This window comes from Lepidochelys kempii, chromosome 25 (assembly GCF_965140285.1).
Source record: "Lepidochelys kempii isolate rLepKem1 chromosome 25, rLepKem1.hap1, whole genome shotgun sequence".
Taxonomy (NCBI): domain Eukaryota; kingdom Metazoa; phylum Chordata; order Testudines; family Cheloniidae; genus Lepidochelys; species Lepidochelys kempii.
This window is the reverse complement of record NC_136404.1, coordinates 7,402,943-7,423,368: the sequence shown is the minus strand read 5'-3', so window position 1 is coordinate 7,423,368 and position 20,426 is coordinate 7,402,943. Positions and strand designations below refer to the sequence as shown.

At 46.0% G+C, this 20,426-nt stretch overlaps 1 protein-coding gene across 5 annotated transcripts in view; it reads left to right on the top strand.

The window, feature by feature from the left end:
• The first annotated feature begins 1,404 nt into the window (after positions 1–1,404).
• The window catches only part of MBD3 (methyl-CpG binding domain protein 3), a 34,431-nt gene continuing 15,409 nt past the window's right edge, over positions 1,405–20,426 (top strand). The window contains exons 1-4 of one of the 5 annotated variants that reach the window (XM_073324503.1): positions 1,405–1,530; positions 16,585–16,744; positions 17,025–17,162; positions 20,123–20,213. In XM_073324503.1, coding sequence (XP_073180604.1) covers positions 1,475–1,530; positions 16,585–16,744; positions 17,025–17,162; positions 20,123–20,213 — 445 coding nt within the window. In that variant the 5' untranslated portion in view covers positions 1,405–1,474. Of the gene's footprint in view, positions 1,531–2,162; positions 2,636–14,998; positions 15,349–16,584; positions 16,745–17,024; positions 17,163–20,122; positions 20,214–20,426 lie in introns of those variants that run through there. The other 4 variants (XM_073324502.2, XM_073324504.2, XM_073324499.2 and 1 more) reach the window with 4 other exon arrangements.

The following is a 20,426-nucleotide window of genomic DNA, read 5'->3' as shown; positions in this document are numbered from 1 at the left end:
GAGGCTAGGGACACCATTCCTGCCCATCCTGGCTAATAGCCATTGATGGACCTATCTTCCATGAATCTGTCTAGCTCCCTTTTGAACCCTGTTATCATATTGGCCTTCACAACACCCTCTGGCAAGGAGTTCCAGAGGTTGACAGTGCGTTGCGTGAAAAAATACTTTCTTGTGTTTGTTTTAAACCTGCTACCTATTAATTTCATTTGGTGGCCCCTTGTTCTTGTATTATGAGGAGTAAATAACACTTCATTTACTTTCTCTATACCACTCATGATTTTATAGACCTCTATCATATCCCCCCTTAGTTGCCTCTTTCCCAAGCTGAAAAGTCCCAGTCTTATTAATCTCTCCTCATACGAAAGCCATACTATACCCCTAATCATTTTTGTTGCCCTTTTCTGAACCTTTTCCAATTCCAATATATCTTTTTTGGGATGGGATGACCACATCTGCACGCAGTATTGAAGGTGTGGGTGTACCATGGATTTATTATCTACCCTTTCTTGATGATTCCCAACGTTCTATTCGTTTTTTGGACTGCCCCTGCACATTGAGTGGATGACTTCAGAGAACTGTCCACAATGACTCCAAGATCTCTTTCTTGAGTGGTAACAGCTAATTTAGACCCCATCCTTGTATATGTAGAGCTGGGATTATGTTTTCCAATGTGCACTACTTTGCATTTATCAACATTAAATTTAATCTGCCATTTTGTTGGCCAGTCACCCAGTTTTGTGAGATCCTTTTGTAGCTCTTTGCAGTCTGCCTGGGACTTATCTGTCTTGAGTAGTCTTGTATCATCTGCCCATTTTGCCACCTCACCGTTTACCCCTTTTTCCAGATTGTTTATGAATACGTTAAATAGGACTGGGCCCAGTACGGATCCCTGGGACAAAAAGGACCAAAAAACCCCTGTTCCTAGAAAATAGCCTCTAATGACCAGCCCTGTGCAAACCAAACCGGGCCTGCTCCTCCTCTGGCTCTGTTCTTCAGGGGTGGCCAAAGTAGGGGCTGCATGGCCTACAATACTCGCCTCTGCGCCGAGCAAAGGCAACAAGCTCCTCAAGGAGACACGCCGCCGTCTCCAGGCAGAAGCGCCAGGTCCCTGGGCGCGATGCTCTCCAGGCAGAGGAGAGAGGGCCCTGGGCAAGGTATGCCCCCGCCCCGTCTCCAGGCAGGGGTGACCGGGCCCCATCTCTGGGCAGAGGCGGTGGGTCCCCGGGAGAGACACCCGCCCGCCACCGGCTCCCCGCGGGCCTCCGCCCAGTCCCCCCCGGGGCCGCCTGTTCGGGGCCCCCGCGGGGCGCCGCGTGGGGGCCGGGCCCGCAGGGGGCAGCGAGCCGGGCGCGGCGCGGCGCGGGGCCGAGCCCGCAGGGGGCGCCAGCGGGCGGGGAGGAAGGGGGCCCCTGCCCCCTGGCCGCGCGGGGAGCTGGGCTCGCCCTCACTCCGGCCAGGGGCGGGCGGAGGGAAGATGCCCAGGGCGGATCTGCCGGGACACAGAGGCGGCCAGGGGCGGCCGGCTCTGGGGTAAGGGGGCGCGGGGCCGTGCTGCACCGGGGGGGGGTCAGGGGTCAGTGGGGGGCGGATGGGGGGACCGTATGGGGCGGAGGTCCCGGGGGAGACTGGCGCTGGGGGATGACGGGGTGGGGGTCACTGAGGGAGGGGGGGCACCGGGGGAGATGGGGTCGCTGCCGAGGCTGGGGGCCCCGTGGAGGGCTTTGGGTGGGGGCTGTGTGAGGGGTAGGGGGTGACGTGTGGGTCACTGCTCTGTGGGGCTGGGCCTCTCCCCCCCCCCGCAGGTCACCCGCCCCCTCCTCTCAGGAGGGGACTATATAGCTGAGCAGCGCGCGCTGCACGCGGTCTCTCTGGGCGGAGGGATACAGGGTGGTCTGTCTCCCCCTCCCCAGCTTGGCGCCGAGGGGGCGGAGCAACGGCCACCGCGCGCCGCGCTGTCGGGAGGGGGAGTAACGGCCGCCGCGCGCGCCGCTCAGGCAGCGGGTAGTAGCCCCAGCGTCTCTCGGGGGGAGGGAAGGAGAGTGGAACAGCTGAGGCGAGACAGGAGCAGTGAGGGGTTGCGGCTCCGGTGGAGGGGGGAGCGAAAAGAGAGAGGAACAGCGACAGCCGCGTTCAAGAGGTGGCGGGGGGAGTAAGGGCCGCGGCGCCGCTTGGGGGTGGTGGTGAACAGAGAGCGGAACAGCTGCGTCTCGGTTGGTAGGGGGAGGAGGTAAGCACAGAAGAACAGCCTGTGGCGGAGGGGGCGACGCTGTGGTGAGCGGGAGACTGGAACAGCCACCAGAGCCGTCACCTCTCGCGGGCGGGGGGCGGACCCAGCAGCCGGCGCCGTCGCGGCGGGGGAAGGAGTGAGTAGCCGCAGCAGGGAAGAGCCGGCGCTGCCCGCGGCGGGAGGAGTGCGCGGCGGCCGGGAACAGCCGGTGGAACTAGCCTGGGAGCCGGCGGCGGCGGCTGCTCAGTGATCGCGGCGGAGCGAGGAGGGAGCCAGCGCAGGCCGAGCCCCGGCGGAGATGGAGCGGAAGAGGTGGGAGTGCTCAGCCCTCCCGCAGGGATGGAAAAGGGAAGAAGTGACCAGAAAGTCGGGGCTCTCAGCCGGCAAGAGTGATGTCTATTACTATAGGTGAATGTGCCATGGGGGGGCCATGGGGTGCCGGGGGCCGCCCGCCCTGCCGCAGCCATGCGTTACGCTAGGTGACTGTGCTATGGGGGCCGGGAGCTGCCTCCGATGTCTGTTGCAATAAGTGAAGGTACAGTAGGTGGTCTGGGGGGAACCCCTGCCCTGTCAGATGTCTCTTATATAGGTGCTGTTGGGCCTGAGGGGTACAGGGAGCCTGTCCTTCCTGGTCCACTAATATTTATTACTATAGGTGAATGTACCATTGGGGGGCTGGGGGGACCATGGGGTGCGAAGCATCTGCCCTACCCAGTGATGTCTGTCACTATAAGTGAGCGTGCGGTGGGGTTGGGCACCCACCCTACCACATTGTTATAGGTAGCAGATGGCACATTCTTCTGTAGTAGTAGACACCAGTGTGGCTGGGTGAGCAGCCCCCCAGTATCCTCCTTCTGCACTGGTGTCTGTTACCTTAGGTGAATGTGCCGCAGGGGGCCATGGGGTCCAGAGTAATAGCTTGCTATAAATGCATGTGCTGTTAGAGCCCACTGAGTTGGGAGAGTAGGGGGAAGAAAGGCTGACCTACTAATGTCTGTCTCCGTAGGTAACTCTGCCATGGAGGTGGATGTTGCAGGAAGAATATGGGACCTTAAGGCAATGCTGATAGTGTTATCAGTTGCTATATGTGAATATGCTGTAGACTGGTTGCAGGGTGAGCCATTGTGTCCGGGGAGGGGCTACCTGCCCTGTCACATTGATACCTATTTCTGTAGGCAAGCCTGTTATGAGATCGGGGGCAGGGGGTGGTCAGGAACGATTTGCCCTGCTTCTGTGATGTCTGTTACTAAAGATGAATGTGCTGTAGAGTCCTGGGGGGAGGCCTCAACCTGCTCTGTTAGCATGAAATCTGTTACCATCAGTGACTGTGCTGTTGGGGGAAGCATGTGGTATGGATGAGCTGCCCACTCTGCCAGAATCATGTATATTAATGTAGTTGTATGTGTTACATTTCTGTAGGTGGGACATAGTGCCCACAGGGAATTCACAAGGGCAGTACCACTGCACCCAGGATCTGCCAAACCTGCCGTGATGATGGTATCTTACAGTTGAAGTAGAATAGCTGTGGGGGACAGGGAGGGTGTTGAGCAGAGGAGTGCAGCATGAGTTCCCCTACTGCACTGAGCTGGCAGATAGGGATTTTGGCCCTGAAGAGTAAAGAGATGTACACCATCAACTTCTGCAAAATCATAGGTTTCAGTTCTAAAATCTAACCGTTATGGCTATGAAGAGACCTTTCAGACTTGGACTGAGTATAAATCAATGCAATGTCATCTTCCTGAGTATATAGATTGAAAATGTCAGCCCTTCTATGCAACCAGTGAAGTGAGCTGTAGCTCACAAAAGCTTATGCTCAAATAAATTTGTTAGTCTCTAAGGTGCCACAAGTACACTTTTTTTTTTTTTTTTTTGCAAATACAGACGAACATGGCTGCTTCTCTGAAGCCCTTCTATTGTTGCTCATAGTTTCTGCAGGAGAAAGAAAAGACCTCTTTTTAGCAGTTTGAGTCCGCTGCTCAAAATGTGTGAGATATACCTACTAGTTCAGGAGCCTGAGGGCTGGGCCTACAAAATTAAGGGCACCTTCCATTTGTCTACAGTGAATTTTCCAGATATGTCAATTTGCAAAAGATAGAAGGTATAATACAGCTTTTATGCAATAACTAAACTTTTAGTTACTGTTGCATTCTGCATTACTAAGACCAGGTCTGTACTTCAAATTTAGGTCATCCTAGCTGTGTTTCTTAGGGTTGTGAAAAAATCACACTGCTGACCTAACTCCCGGTGTAGACTTAGCTACTGCCTCTCAGAGAGTTGGATTAATTACAGCGATGGAAAAACCACTTCCACCATTGTAGGAAGTATCTACATTATGGTGCTACAGCTGCAGCACTGTAGTGCCTATAGTGAGAGAGAGCCCTGGGGCTTGTCTGAAGAATTCTTCCTTTGACCTAGTGCTGCATACATGGGGGCTTAGGTCCGCTTAACTCTATTGCTCAGGGGTGTGGATTTTTCACAGCCGTGGGCTTGAGCAACGTAAAAATGGCCATACTAGGTTAGACCAATGGTCCATCCAGCCCAGTATCCTGTTTTCCAACAGTGGCCAATGCCTGGTACTTCAGAGGGAATGAACAGAACAGACAGTCATCAAATGACCCATCCCCTGTCATCCACTCACAGCTTGTGGCAAACAGAGGCTAGGGACATTCAGAGCATGATGTTGCATCACTGCCTATCCTGGCTAATAGTCATTGGTCCTGGCTAATAGTCAGTTCCTGCAGGAACTTCCCTAGTTCTTTTTTGAACCCTGTTATAGTTTTAGCCTTCACAACATCCCCTCGCAAAGAGTTCCACAGGTTGACCCTGCGGTGTGTGAAGAAGTACTTTCTTTTGTTTGTTTTAAACTTGCTGCCTGTTAATTTCATTGGTTGACTCCTAGTTCTTGTGTGTTGTGAAGGAGTAAATAACATTTCCATATTCACTTTCTCCACAAGATTTTATAGACCTCTATCATATTCCCCCTTAGCCGTCCCTTTTCCAGCCTGAAAAGTCCCAGGCTTTTTAATTTCTTTTCATGTGGAAGCTGTTCCATAATCTTAATCAATTTTGTTGCCTTCTCTGTACCTTTTCCAATTCCAGTATGTCTTTTCTGAGATGGGGTGACCAGATCTGCATGCAGTATACAAGATGTGGGCATATCATGGATTTATATAGAGGCATTATGATAATTTTCTGTCTTAATATCTACCCCTTTCCTAATGGTTTCTAACATTCCGTTAGCTTTTTTGACTGCCACTGTAAATTGAGTAGCTGGGTCAATATTCATTTTCTAATGTAGACCAGCCCACAGTGTGGAAAAAATACTTGTCACTTTTAACACCTCTGCGTTTTTGACATTTGTTTAGCTGACCATTTGTGTGTTCAGTTACATATTGTATACGTATAATTCCAGTAATTTGTTCATGGAAGTTAGATATTGTGCACCAAAATGATTGGAATACAAGCCCTTTGTGCCATCATTAGACTTAAGAATTAACACTCATCTGAGTTGAATGGTGGTGGCAGTTAGTACTTCTCTGAAGTGCTCTTCAGGATAAGAGGATTGTACAGTAGTTTTGTGTTTGGAAGGTTTTCTCTGTAATCACAAGTTAGAAATTAACTCTTTATGTAAAAGTTTCCCTTTTGCGGAGAGTGAATGTGGTTGTATAGGGAGAGAGGAGGCATTCCACTGTCCAGGGTCAGCCTGGAATTGGGTGTCTGACATTACTAGTCAGAGTCTGGTTGGAGATTAGGCTCTCCCCTAAGCATGGTTCATGGATGGAATTCTAGCAGCAATCTCCCACTTCCCAGCAGCTGGTTGTGAGGGGGCTGGGTTTCTCACCAGGGTGTGGCTTGTGACAGAGTAGTGACTTCAGAACTAAAAGAACTGAGAGAGCAGCTGTGTCTGCTTTTGTAAGAGCTCTTTTTGGGCCTAAATGGAGCAGAATAATATTGAGGGCAGGGAATGTTCACCTGCAAATGGTTTCAGGCACTGCCTGAAATTCCAAAAGTCTCACTTTGGAGACCAGGAAGAGAGAGAGAGTGTGATCAGTTTTGTCATGAGAGAGATTCCTCAGAAGCATTTCCTTTTAGGAGTTTTGTCTAGAAAGGCATTCCCCAAACAACTCTGTATCAGTCAACCCCATAACATTCATTTATTTGTGAGTTTCTTGCCCCCACAGTGCTTCAACCAACATACATAAAAAATCAACCCAGTCTGGGAGGGAATATAGTTTTGGTAAAATTCTTCTGAGAAATACCTCTCTAGGTAAAACTGCTGGTAGCCCTTCGCTCCCAAAGTGAGGCTCGTATAATGCCTCACGTGAACCATGCTTTCCAGTTATTCCGCTGTAAATGGGTATCACAGGAGTTCTTATAAAAGTGGACTTGGCTTCTTTAGTTCACTACCCTGCTACAGATCTGCCCCTCATCTTTTTTTATTTATCTGTAGGCTAATGGGTGTATGGTAACTTGTTAAAGTCTGGGTGAATGTGCCCTATGTGTTGTTTGAGTGCAGGGGGTTCAAGCTACATGAAGTCATTGGTCAGAATGAGGCCTATTACTAAGGAGCAGGGAACACCACTGCATGGATCTGCTGGCAAGAGTGTGTTAACAGTTTTACGATATGCGACTGTAGGAGCTTGGCCATGTAGGGGGCGCCAGTGCACTGAGCAGAAGAGAAATGCCCCTAGTACGGGAGTTGAGCTAGGAGTAGTGTGCTGAGTAGGAGTACTGAACTGAGCTAGGAGTAGTGTGCAGTTAGAGAGGGGAAACCCGAGGGAGCATTAGGCACGTGAGGAATTGTAGAAGAGGCAGGTGGGGGATACGTAACCGTTGTACCCAGTTGTCTTTGTAGCCGGTGGTGATATTTATTACTGTAGTCGAATGTGGTGTTAGGGACAGGGGAAGCTGGAGAATTGGGGTCACCTAGTACCCACTGCAGTTTAAGGGTCATGTTGTCCAAATGAAATATGCCTTCAGAGGTGGGGTGTGCTGGAAGGCAGAGATATGGAGGAGTACTTAGCAGCCAACTTCAGCTAGCAAGAGTGATGCCTACTGCTAGGGAGGTGGCATGGGGGCATACAACACCTGTTCTGGTGAGCTGAGTGCTCAGAACGTTGTGTTCACAGACATACAACTGCTGCAAGAGAAAACAACTTTGATTGTATTACTAAAGAACTTGAATGCACAGTCTGAGGATGACAAGTTGTAATGCAGCAAGTGCAAGAGGAGGAAAGAAGCATTTTATGTATTGTAACAAATGCGGTGTAAAAAAAATTTTTTTGTGGCTTTCTGTTTCTCAGATGGGGTGGGGGAGGTTGAGGCTTTAGACAGCTGCATGTGGTCACAGTTTGTACCCAGGTTCCTGTCTCCCATTTCCTTAAAAGTAGGCAAGATCTGGTTGTTGTTTTTTTTTCCCCTCCCCCCTCTGTCCTTTGCATTTCAATCAAGTTCTATGAATCTCTATTTGGTACTGTATATGCTTAAAGGGGAAAGGAGGAGGGGAGGAAACTTGCTTAACAGGAGAGGTGGAAGGGAATGGGAATGAGTTTGAGCTTGCAGTCAGTTCTCTTCTTAAGAATGTAATGAGAATGAAACAAAGGATGAGCTGCACATATAGAGCAGGCACCTGGCAGTTGCTGACCCTTGAATAGGCTGTGATGCATTCATTGTAATCTGCACCCAGAAAGTCTGTGAATAGCTAATGAGACTTTCTGTTTCTGGGGAAATGCTTCCCTTTTTCTGTTTTTGTTAGTGCTGAGGCAAGCCATGAAAGCAGATAATGTGATATACCTTTTGATGGACAAGCATAAAAAATCATTTGTCCCTTTGCAATTCCTTTCTTTTTAGTAGCTGGTAAAGTGCCAAGAAGCCCATCTACAAATTAATTATCACGGTAATATAGCAAGTTGCTTGCTGATAGTGTAACTTTTTCAGGAAGAGATATTTCCAAACTTCTAAAACTTCATATCAAAACGTGTATAATTGTTGCCCCTTTGTTTGGGATGCTTCCAATTCGTTTAGTTTCAAAAACATTAATGCATGGCAAATCTTGAAATTTTTGGTGAGCTGCAAAGCGGGGAGGGGAAAACTATGGAATCTATAAAGAAAAAAACTTGTGTGTCTTCAAAGCAGCCCAAAAAGGCATAAACACAGAATTACCACTCCTGAGTCTCATGCCTCCAGAGCAAGTCAAGTGGAAAACTCCACTAGTGCGTAGGTTTTTTTGACCCTCTGAGGTACCTGTAGGCTGTCTCAAGGGCTGTGTCCTACTGAGCATGCTCCAGCTACAACAATCTCTGAGGCCCCAGAACCCTCCACCAGTTACTTTCTGATTGTGGTTAGTGAATGAGCTTCTCACTAGCTTCTAACTGTTACAGCGTTGGCTCTGATCTTTCAGTGCTCTTCAAGCAAGACACTAGGTACAGTATCCCTTTTTTGTTTTCAAGGCATATACTTAGAATAAAATAGTTTTTTTCCAGCACTTAGATGCCTTTTTAGCACTTTGGACCAAGCCCAATATCTTCACTCTGGGGATTTGGTCAGAGGCATCTTCAGAACCGTAGTAGGATGCTTTTGTAGGCTACTTTCAGTTGTGAGTAGAAGTTGCTTCACTCTTCAGGTTTCTACTTAGAATGAGTTAGAGCAGGTGCTAGGGATTGTGTCCTTGGCACAGGATATTGTTCAATACATCTGACGCATACTTGATTCTTTGGAGTCTCAGCCAGCCCCATAATACATGCAGTCAGCTCTCTGGCTAACTTTGGTATTTTTGTTCCTCTCATGTCTCACATCCCTCTAGCAGTAGCTTCTGATGGATAACACCAAATGAACTGCCAGCGCAGGTGGTGCCAATTAGTGCCCCAGCTAAAAGTTCAGATGAGAGACTGTCAAGGTCTGTTCTGGCTGGTGCAGGCACAAAGTCTAATCTCAAACAGTACAAGGCCTTCAGTGCTAAAATCTGTCATGGAACACCCCTTTGTAAGACGGGAAGATTACTTTTTCAGACATTCTCAGCCTTTACTCTTCAAGCATGTTGGGATCAAGAAAACAAGAGCCTTCCAGAGAAGTCAGTGTGACTGCAAGCAAGACCACTGGATCTGAGTCTTTTGTTTCAAACTGGGCCTTCTGTAAGATTTGTGATATCTTTGGCTTGTGAACACTTGCCGCTATTGCTGAGAGCTCTGATAAAAGCAGGGGGGTATGCTGCTGACTCTTCCATCTTTATTTTGGAGACTGGCAGGCAGGAGAAAAAAAAGACTGGCTTATTTTCAATCTCATCAGTCAGATCCTTAAGATTGTAAGAGACATAGAGAGAGGAATTCAGGGTGGCTTATATTAGATTTCATGAGGATATTTCACTTAAAGTGCCTTGATTCTACCTGTGCTCGACACCAGAAGGGATGTTCACTATTCTGACATGGTCTTTCTTCAGTGTTTTCTCGCTTTGCATCTCACAATTGAGAGCTTTTGGATTCATGGGGCGAATGACTCTGCTTCCCCTGCCAGAGATTCTCCACAGGTTGAGTGTTATCTGTTTTGACTTCATTGATGACAGCAAAGACTCTGTTCCAAGAGTTTTTGGGGTCAGCCTTGTTCCATCTGGACTGGGACAAAGGACGCCTCTTTTATTCTTGTTTTCATAAGTCTTTTGTGAGACTTCTAGACTGGTCATATTGGCTTTCTCACTCATGCTAGCCCTAGCTTTCCAGGATTTTCAGGGGATAGATCTGTTTATTCCATCTTGTTCTCTGTGGGATCTCTTTTTACTCATTGCCTTTTCTAGAGTCTGTGGGCTTTGACTTGTTCAGGGGTGGACAAACATTTTGGCCTGAGGGCCACATCGGGGCTCTGAAACTATATGGAGGGCCGGATAGGGAAGGCTGTGCCTCCCCAAACAGCCTGGCCTCCGCCCTCTCCCACTTCCCACCCCTTGACTGCCCCGTTCAGAACTCCTGACCCATCCAACTCTCCCCCTCCCCCCAGCTCCTTGTCCGCTGACCGCTCACTTCCAGGACCCCACGCCTATCCAACCGCCTCCTGCTCTCTGTCCCCTGACTGCCCCCCCTCCCCGAGACCTTCTGCCCCTTATCCAACCCCTCCGCTCCCTGCCCCCTTACCATGCCACTCAGAGCACCAGGACAGGCAGCCGCATCGCCCCGCTGGAGCCAGCCGCACCGCTGCGCATTCTAGAACACTGGGGCAGTCTGGTGGCTCTTGCAGCCGCACTGCCTGGCAGGAGTTTGCAGTCCCGCCACCCAGAGTGCTGGCAGCATGGAGAGCTGAGGCTGCAGGGGAGGGGGAACAGCAGGGGAGGGGCCGGGGGCTAGCCTATCTGGCCTGGAGCTCAAGGGCTGAGCAGGAGGGTCCCACGGGCCAGATGTTTGCCCACCTCTGGACTAGTTGATCTGTTGTTGCTCATGACTGAAGTTTATTTCTTCAGCTCCTTCTTCCTTGCACCATTTAAGGGAGTTAATTTCTCCACTGAGAAGGGTTTTTTTCCATTTTGGTTGCCCTGAAAGAAGACCCTTGAGAGGATGATTTTGGTAAATAGAAGGTGTCTTTTCAATATGAAGATGACTCTGCTTAGAGATTATTTTACTCCTGCATTGCTGGATTCCTACATCATTTGATCCTGACAAATATAGATTTTCAAGAGATGCTCAGCCATTTAGTAGAAACCTTGGAGATCCCAAATTCTGTTAGTTAAAATCTCAAATTAGCAAAACAGTTTGAGCCTTTTTGATAGTTTATAGTTGAGACAAAAAAAGTAATAATGTTAGTGATTCAAAAAAAAAAAAACCCTTAAGGTTTGTGATTTAGACCATCTTCTGTTTCTCCTAGAATTAGAAAAACAGATAACTTGCTCTATGTGTCTCAAGTGGATTTATGAGTCTTTGCCACCTCCATTACTGGACTCTTAGTTTGTGTAGCATCCACCAGGTATAAGTCAGCATAGTATCTAAGGTAGGTAGCTTTGGGATTAAGAATTACCATGCTCTCCTAACAGACTTTTTTTTTAATATGGGTCAAACTGTCATCAATTGCCAACTAGTCCAACTGATTGATTTCCTCTCGGGACTATGACTCTTTGCGTGCTGTATTACAGATAATAGCTTTCAGTTACCATTTGTTGGCATGCCTGGCTTAAAATATTTTGCTAGTTGTATTGGAAAAAAGATTGGAGGTTTTGCATCATATTGGGTAATGGATGATCTCTGGGTATAGTGGCATTATGCAATTAGAAGTGGACTTCCAAACTTCTTGCCCATATGATAGATGTGTTCATGGTTGCTATCTTGAGAAGGGAAGTCTATGGAAAGGAACTCCACACCTACAAAGCTTGATGTCTCCATGAAGAATAGATGCAAATGAGTGTTCTGAAGATGAGAATGGTCATGTACACGTGCAGGACTTTCAGAGACCTGGGATTCCAAAAGATGGTCTTGGTAACTTGAGTCAGCTTGTTCCACAAAAATAAGGAGGCACTGGGTCATGACAGATACGGAAGTGTGAGGTTCTGTTCCTGTTCCACAAGATATTCATATTCTACTTGGTAGGGAAAGAGAACATGATCATAGATTGAATAAGTCTGTTACAGATCCTCCTGAATAAATGAGAGAGCAGCAGACCAGAACTTCATACATTCCGGGACACCAGAGGTAGGTAGCTGTCTTCACACGCTGCTGAACAAGAAGCTACCTGTTTTCGTACCACTAGGAAAAGGGGTGTTAACCAGAATGGTTTCTCAGTCAATGGATTGTGCCTTTTCACCAGTCTTTCTCGTGGAAATGGTCCTGACAAAGGTCAAGGGACTAAAGTTTGATGCTCCTAATAGTCCCAGACAGGATGGCTTTCAACCCTGGATTCTGCAGAAATTGGTGCTAGTCATGTTCATCAACTGTCAACTGAGTGTTTCATCTGGACTGACTGTCAGTGCGTAGTCTATGGGACACGAGAAAGTCAAGTATGCTCATCAGTGCCTTGAAGTCTTGTGCGCTGCGTCTAGCACTCAAGGCCATTCTTCTTCTTGTAGTGGTTCAATTTCAAATGGACAAAAGTGCCTCAGATTCTCCAGGAAAGCTGGGGTGTCATCTGATACAAAGGGAATTGTATAACCTCCACTGAAACCTGTTCTGCAAATGCCAACTTAGATTTTAGGGAAAGTGGAATAATTCCAGAAATAACAGAAGAACGTGAACGTCAAGCGCTGAAGGTTTGGTCCAAATAGATCCAGGATTGAGTATACTGCCAGGCTAGCGAGAGAAGGTAAGCTTGATACCTGGATACTATGACTGAGAGATTTGTTTCTAGCACTGCTGATCTTTTTATTTCATAGAAATATGTGCATGGAAAAAGTTACCTGGCCTTTATAAACTAAATGTGCATGCTAGCATATTAGCTTTGTTGCACTGAGTCTGAGCGATGTGGGGTTTGGATGTTACTAGGCATGTAAATGGGCTGAAGATGTAAATTTCCCATATATGAGCCATAGTATGCAGTTGGTGACTCCGTATGTGGTATTGTCCTCCACCTGGCTAGAGGGGTGTCATAAATATAAAGGGAAGGGTAAACACCTTTAAATCCCTCCTGGCCAGAGGAAAAACCCTTTCGCCTGTAAAGGGTTAAGAAGCTGGGATAACCTTGCTGGCACCTGACCAAAGTGACCAATGAGGAGACAAGATATTTTCAAAGATGGAGGGGGGGGAACAAAGGTTCTCTCAGTCTGTGTGTTGCTTTTGCTGGGACCAGAGCAGGAATACAGGTCAGAACTTGTCAAAGTTCCTTCCCCACTCTGAACTCTAGGGTACAGATGTGGGGACCTACATGAAAAACCCCCTAAACTTATTTTTACCAGCTTAGGTTAAAACTTCCCCAAGATACAAACTATTTTACCTTTTGCCCCTGGACTTTATTGCTGCCACCACCAAGCGTCTAACAAATATATAACAGGGAAAGAGCCCTCTTGGAAACGTCTTTCCCCCCAAAATCCTCCCAAACCCTACACCCGCTTTCCTGGGGAAGGCTTCATAAAAATCCTCACCAATTTGCATAGGTGAACACAGACCCAAACCCTTGGATCTTAAGAACAATGAAAAAGCAATCAAGTTCTTAAAAGAAGAATTTTTAATTGAAGAAAAGGTAAAAGAATCACCTCTGTAAAATCAGGATGGTAAATACCTTAAAGGGTAATCAGATTCAAAACATAGAGAATCCCTCTAGGCAAAACCTTAAGTTACAAAAAGACACAAAAACAGGAATATACATTCCATTCAGCACAACTTATTTTACTAGCCATTTAAACAAAACAGAATCTAATGCATATCTAACTAGATTGCTTATTAGCCCTTTACAGGAGTTCTGACCTGCATTCCTGCTCTGGTCCCGGCAAAAACAACCGAGAGAGCCTTTGTTTCTCCCCCCCCCTCCAGCTTTGAAAGTATCTTGTCTCTTCATTGGTCATTTTGGTCAGGTGCCAGCGAGTTTATCCTAGCTTCTTAACCCTTTACAGGTGAAAGGGTTTTTCCTCTGGCCAGGAGGGATTTAAAGGTGATTACCCATCCCTTTATATTTATGACAAGGGGAAACTAAGGTTTTGATTGCTACTGATAAGGATGCTAGGGAATAAATGAGAAGTCTACTGAATGATGAGCTGTATGTATTTTTGTAATGGACAATGCTACATGGAAATGACTTTCTTTTGCAAACTTCTTGTTTCTCACAATTTCGCATTGGTATAGCTCTATTGACTTCAGTGGGTTTACTTCTGATTTTCACCATTGTAATTGAGGAGAATCCAGCCCATTATTTAGTAACTTATTACAACCATAAGTTTGTTTTATATAAAAAACAAGAAAGCAATTGGGCCAATGGATGCACACTTGCTTGACTGTGGTCCATCACATAAAATCAGACATTTAAAAGTGCATCTTTAATGCAGTGTCTTTCAAAGTTTTGATTTGTTCTATTGTTAATTAAAATGAAAGGGTTTTTTTTACTTTGTTTCCCTTTACAGATTAACTACTTATTTTCTTGCCTCCTAACTTGTTACATAATACCTCATTGTAAAGTTAAGAATCAAACTGAAATCAGAAGTTTATTATTAAAACTGTGTCACAAAGAGGGGGAAAAAAGAAAGGTGCTGTGAAGATCATGCTGCTGTTCTAATATAACAGTCTCATGAGAACTGACGCTTGGAAATCGACATACTTTTGCATGAACTAGTGGGTAATGAGTTGGAAGCAGAATGTTCAAGATCAAGTTTGGTCCTGGTATAATCTGGGTGCCTTCCATAAACCTGAATTGAATTTGGCCCTTGATGTGTAGAACAGGTTAACATGTTCTTCCCCTCTCTCTTCCACAGTAACTGTAAGAGGGAGAAGATTAGCCTACTAGGCCATAGGGTTTCTTCAGGTATGTTAGCAACAAGAAGAAAGTCAAGGAAAGTGTGGGCCCCTTACTGAATGAGGGAGGCAACCTAGTGACAGAGGATGTGGAAAAAGCTAATGTACTCAATGCTTTTTTTGCCTCTGTCTTCACAAACAAGGTCAGCTCCCAGACTCCTGCACTGGGCAGCACAGCATGGGGAGGAGGTGACCAGCCCTCTGTGGAGAAAGAAGTGGTTCGGGACTATTTAGAAAAGCTGGACGAGCACAAGTCCATGGGGCCGGATGTGCTGCATCTGAGAGTGCTAAAGGAGTTGGCGGAAGTGATTGCATTATCTTTGAAAACTCATGGCGATCGGGAGAGGTCCCGGATGACTGGAAAAAGGCTAATGTAGTGCCCATCTTTAAAAAAGGGAAGAAGGAGGATCCTGGGAACTACAAGCCAGTCAGCCTCACCTCAGTCCCTGGAAAAATCATGGAGCATGTCCTCAAGGAATCAATTCTGAAGCACTTAAAGGAGAGGAAAGTGATCAGGAACAGTGAGCATGGATTCACCAAGGACAAGTCATGCCTGACTAATCTAATTGCCTTCTATGATGAGATAATTGGCTCTGTGGATGAGGGGAAAGCGGTGGACGTGTTGTTCCTTGACTTTAGCAAAGCTTTTGACACCATCTCTCACAGTATTCTTGCCAGCAAGTTACAGAAGTATGGGCTGGATGAATGGACTATAAGGTGGATAGAAAGTTGGCTAGATTGTTGGGCTCAACGGGTAGTGATCAATGGCTCCATGTCTAGTTGGCAGCCGGTATCAAGTGGCGTGCCCCAAGGGTCGGTCCTGGGGCCGGTTTTGTTCAATATCTTCATAAATGATCTGGAGGATGGTCTGGATTGCACCCTCAGCAAGTTTGCAGATGACACTAAACTGGGAGGAGAGGTAGATATGCTGGAGGGTAGGGATAGGCTACAGAGGGCCCTAGACAAATTAGAGGATTGGGCCAAAAGAAATCTGATGAGGTTCAATAAGGAAAAGTGCAGAGTCCTGCACTTAGGACGGAAGAATCCCATGCACTGCTACAGACTAGGGACCAAATGGCTCGGCAGGAGTTCTGCAGAAAAGGACCTAGGGGTTACAGTGGACGAGAAGCTGGGTATGAGTCAACAGTGTGCCCTTGTTGCCAAGAAGGCCAATGGCATTTTGAGCTGTATAAGTAGGGGCATTGCCAGCAGATCGAGGGACGTGATCGTTCCCCTCTATTCGACATCGGTGAGGCCTCATCTGGAGTCATGTGTCCAGTTTTGGGCCCCACACTACAAGAAGGATGTGGAAAAATTGGAAAGAGTCCAGCGGAGGGCAACAAAAATGATTAGGGGACTGGAACCCATGACTTATGAGGAGAGGCTGAGGGAACTGGGATTGTTTAGTCTGCGGAAGAGAAGAATGAGGGGGGATTTGATAGCTGCTTTCAACTACCTGAAAGCGGGTTCCTTCCAAAGAGGATGGATCTAGACTGTTATCAGTGGTAGCTGATGACAGAACAAGGAGTAATGGTCTCAAGTTGCAGTGGGGGAGGTTTAGGTTGGATATTAGGAAAAAATTTTTCACCAGGAGCGTGGTGAAACTCTAGAATGCGTTACGTAGGGAGGTGGTGGAATCTCCTTCCTTAGATATTTTTATGGTCAAGGTTGACAAAGCCCTGGCTGGGATGATTTAGTTGGGGATTGGTCCTGCTTTGAGCAGGGGGTTGGACTAGATGACCTCCTGAGGTCCCTTCAACCCACATATTCTATGATATCCATATAGAGTGAATGAGTGAGGAGGGGGTTATTCTTGGATGCCCAGTATCCTCTTTTCCTGCCACAAAGGGAATAATAACCTAGCGCCTTTTTTTGGTAGTGAAACTAACATTGGTATCAGCCAGAGCCCAGGAAGTTTAATTTCTCTCTCTGTTCCCTCTGTATTTTTCTCAGCCCAAGTGGGAAGAAGTTCCGAAGCAAGCCTCAGCTGGCCCGTTACCTGGGGAGCTCCATGGACTTGAGCACTTTCGACTTTCGCACAGGCAAAATGCTGATGAGTAAGATGAATAAGAACAGGCAGAGGATGCGCTATGACTGTTCTAACCAAGCCAAAGTAAGAATAAGTTACAGTGGAAGGTTTCTCCTCTCCATCTCTTTGAGTTTTTGGTATATTACTGTTGGTTTTGAGAACATCACACATGGATTTAGCCTTTGAATTAATGCTTGTATGTGGGAGTTGTATGAGACAGAAGTCATGATCTGGGTATGAGACCTACTTGTAGGTAGATCTGGTCTAATTAAAACTGATTCACAAATATTTTCATTAATAAGAGTGTTGAGTTTGACTTTGCTCTGGCAAAAAATGTTTTTTTCTTTTTGTTTTGAATCTTTAGGGTAAACCTGACTTAAATACTGCACTCCCTGTCAGACAGACAGCCTCAATCTTCAAGCAGCCTGTCACTAAGATCACAAATCATCCCAGCAACAAAGTGAAGAGTGATCCCCAGAAAGCTGTGGACCAGCCCCGCCAGGTGAGGTTTTCAGTGTGGCAGCTACTTTCCCAGAGCTAAGAAAGCTTCATGTGTGTTAATCATTGAGGAGCATGAATATAACCCTCCTATATAACAGTGGGTAAATGTATACTGGCACTTTTTTTGTATTTGAAATGCTGGCAGGGACTTCAGTGTCATGGAATCTGTTACAAGTTGGTTACTTCCTAGCCCTGTTAAAAGCATTCCATTATATAGTGTAGACATGATTTTAACTGTATTTTATAACTGGGCTGGAGCCTTTGTCAGATCTCTAGCTTCATCATGGTTAAAGTGGTCTGGTGGTCTGCCCTACATATTGGAACAATGTTCATATCCAGTTTTAGGGACAACTGTATTGTAATTAGATCCTGTGTCATGTATTTTATAGTATAAATAGGGCCAAAATTCTGAAGGCTCACACTCTTCTAGTACAAAACCACTATCTGGTGTCTGTTACACATGGCAGAAATTACAGCCACCTTTGCCTTCTTCCCCCGCGCGCCTCCCTTAGTGACTTTGGTGTCTCAGGACCATTTAACTCCCCTAAGTTTAGAAATTCAGTCATCACCTAGAATACTTGGTCATCACCTGAATGCCAGTATTAACAGCCAAATCCAAGTCATCGTTTCACTTACGATACAATGTATTTGCAAACTAGAGGAGACATACAAAGGAACTTAATCTCATCTAGCCGAGACTACAAAAAAAGTGTGTGTAGGGGAGGGCATTATGTAGTTATAGAGGTGGATACTGGTAAAATAAATCTTATTTGCTAGAAACAGTCTCTGTCAGGCAGTCTCATTTTGTTCCTGTTCCCTGGAATTGGCAGCCTGTCCCCTCAGCAGAGCTTCATTGAGTCCTTTGCTGTAGAAAGTCCATCTGTTTAGTTCTCTAGAAACTAGGTGTTCAGTGTCATTAGCAAGTTCAGACACTGCCAATTGTCAGTACACGTTACATACAACTGCAAAAGTGGGTATATTACACCATATGGCATTCAAAAGGGTAATCAATCAAAATTATTTATTTTTCAAATTTCCTTCTGCACAGTTGAGGAATTTCAAAATCTTTTTATTCAACCTCACAAGTATCATCCTGAAGTAAGAATTATGATGCATTTAAAAGGAATTCTGCCCTCAGTGGGTGTTTTTAAATAAGATGATGGGTGTGTATTCCATATCCACGCTGTTGACTATAATAGTACTTTACACTGGTCTGTTTCTTATCCACTTTATTTCTCTTTGCATTTTTATAAGAGCATTGTCCAGAAGACACACACAGGTGGTTTTGAGACTACCTGCATTTGTCCGATTTACTGCCTCGTACCCAACTAAACATGAGAGTGCTGGTGCAAGTGCATTATCACTGTGGATCTTTCTGTTCACTCTCTACCTTATTCATCTCTAGCCCTCTGCTCTACTGCATATCCAGCAATCCTTGCTACTGCTAAATCAAAGTTTCCTAATGTTTTACCCACAGCATTTTCTCCATTCTAGCTTTGTTCAGGCTACGTTAAGTCTTCATTCTAATTTTGGAAATAATGCCCAGGCCTCTTAAGTATCTGGCTTTATAACCCTTTGATTTGAAAATTATGGACTAGAAATTGCCTCCTGTGATTTGCTCTGCTACTTAGAAGCTGAGAGCATTATTGTGAAAGGCCAAGGAGAAGTAATTTAGACTATGTCACACTTTGGGTCATCTTGTGGTATGAGGTGGGCGGAAGACTTGTGGATTTGTATGGTCCTTGGCTGGCTACATGCCATGTTGTAGTTCCCTAAAGCCTAGATGAAATAGCTGTTCTGCAGCAAAAAGCAAGGGTTGTCAGGCAAATTGCTATAGTCCTGTAGATATCCACTGATAGATGTCTCTGGACTGTGATTTGAACGTGGACCCAGCTGTAATATTGCCTCTTCTTACCAGATAGATTGGGCGATGGCTTCTGTAATTGAAAAGCTTCGTTCCAAAGCAGTAGTTAACTTTTGCTGATGTATCTGTTGATTAAACTATTGCAGTCATTTTATTTAATCTTTACGCTGGCTTTGACTTGAATTGCTCTATGCTCTTTCTTTAAGAGTAACCTCTGAAGCAAAGCTGGGGAACAATTCCCTGGAATCTGCTAAAGAGCAGATTGATGAGTAAGCCAAAGGAATACTTACCAAAAAATACTGCCCCATACCATTTGCAATTAAATGAGGTGATGCTAGTATTAGTTACTATCCTAGTGGTGCAGAAGAAAAGATTGGAAATACTCGAATTGAGGCAAGGGGGCAACTTTTTTTAAAGCCAGTAAATCAATACAGAAATATTGAGGAGGTTCTTCCAACCGTGGAGCTGTTTTGTTGATTAACTGATGATAATGCAAACTGTTCCCTCCTTGCAGATACATCTGAGCTCCTTTTATAATATTAGGTTTCAGAGTAACAGCCGTGTTAGTCTGTATTCGCAAAAAGAAAAGGAGTACTTGTGGCACCTTAGAGACTAACCAATTTATTTGAGCATGAGCTTTCGTGAGCTACAGCTCACTTCATCGGATGCATACCGTGGAAACTGCAGCAGACTTTATATACACACAGAGAATATGAAACAATACCTCCTCCCACCCCACTGTCCTGCTGGTAATAGCTTATCTAAAGTGATCATCAGGTGGGCCATTTCCAGCACAAATCCAGGTTTTCTCACCCTCCACCCCCCCCCCACAAATTCACTCTCCTGCTGGTGATAGCCCATTACCATTAGATAAGCTATTACCAGCAGGACAGTGGGGTGGGAGGAGGTATTGTTTCATATTCTCTGTGTATATATAAAGTCTGCTGCAGTTTCCACGGTATGCATCCGATGAAGTGAGCCAGACATATCTGCTCCAGTTCTCCGCTCCATAGCGTGCCATGGCAGGCAGGTGTTTTGCTGTGTTGTCAAGTGTGTTTCTATGTTTTACATAAATGAATAAATGTTTTCTTTGTTAGCTCTTCTGGGAGAAGAAACTAAGTGGACTGAATGCCTTTGACATTGCAGAAGAGCTGGTGAAAACAATGGACCTTCCAAAGGGTTTACAAGGTAATTAGATCATGCTTTTAACTATAGGCCTAACACTGTTGTATTAGCTATGTTTTGAAGGTACTGTGGGCTTAACCCACTTGCTGTCAGGTGTTTTGCACTTTGTGGACAACTCCCAACTTCAGAAACAACTGGTTATGACTGGGGTCAGGCTTAAATTCAGTGTACTTAGCCCTGAGGGGCATTGAGGGACAGTAGGAGAAAGTGACATGT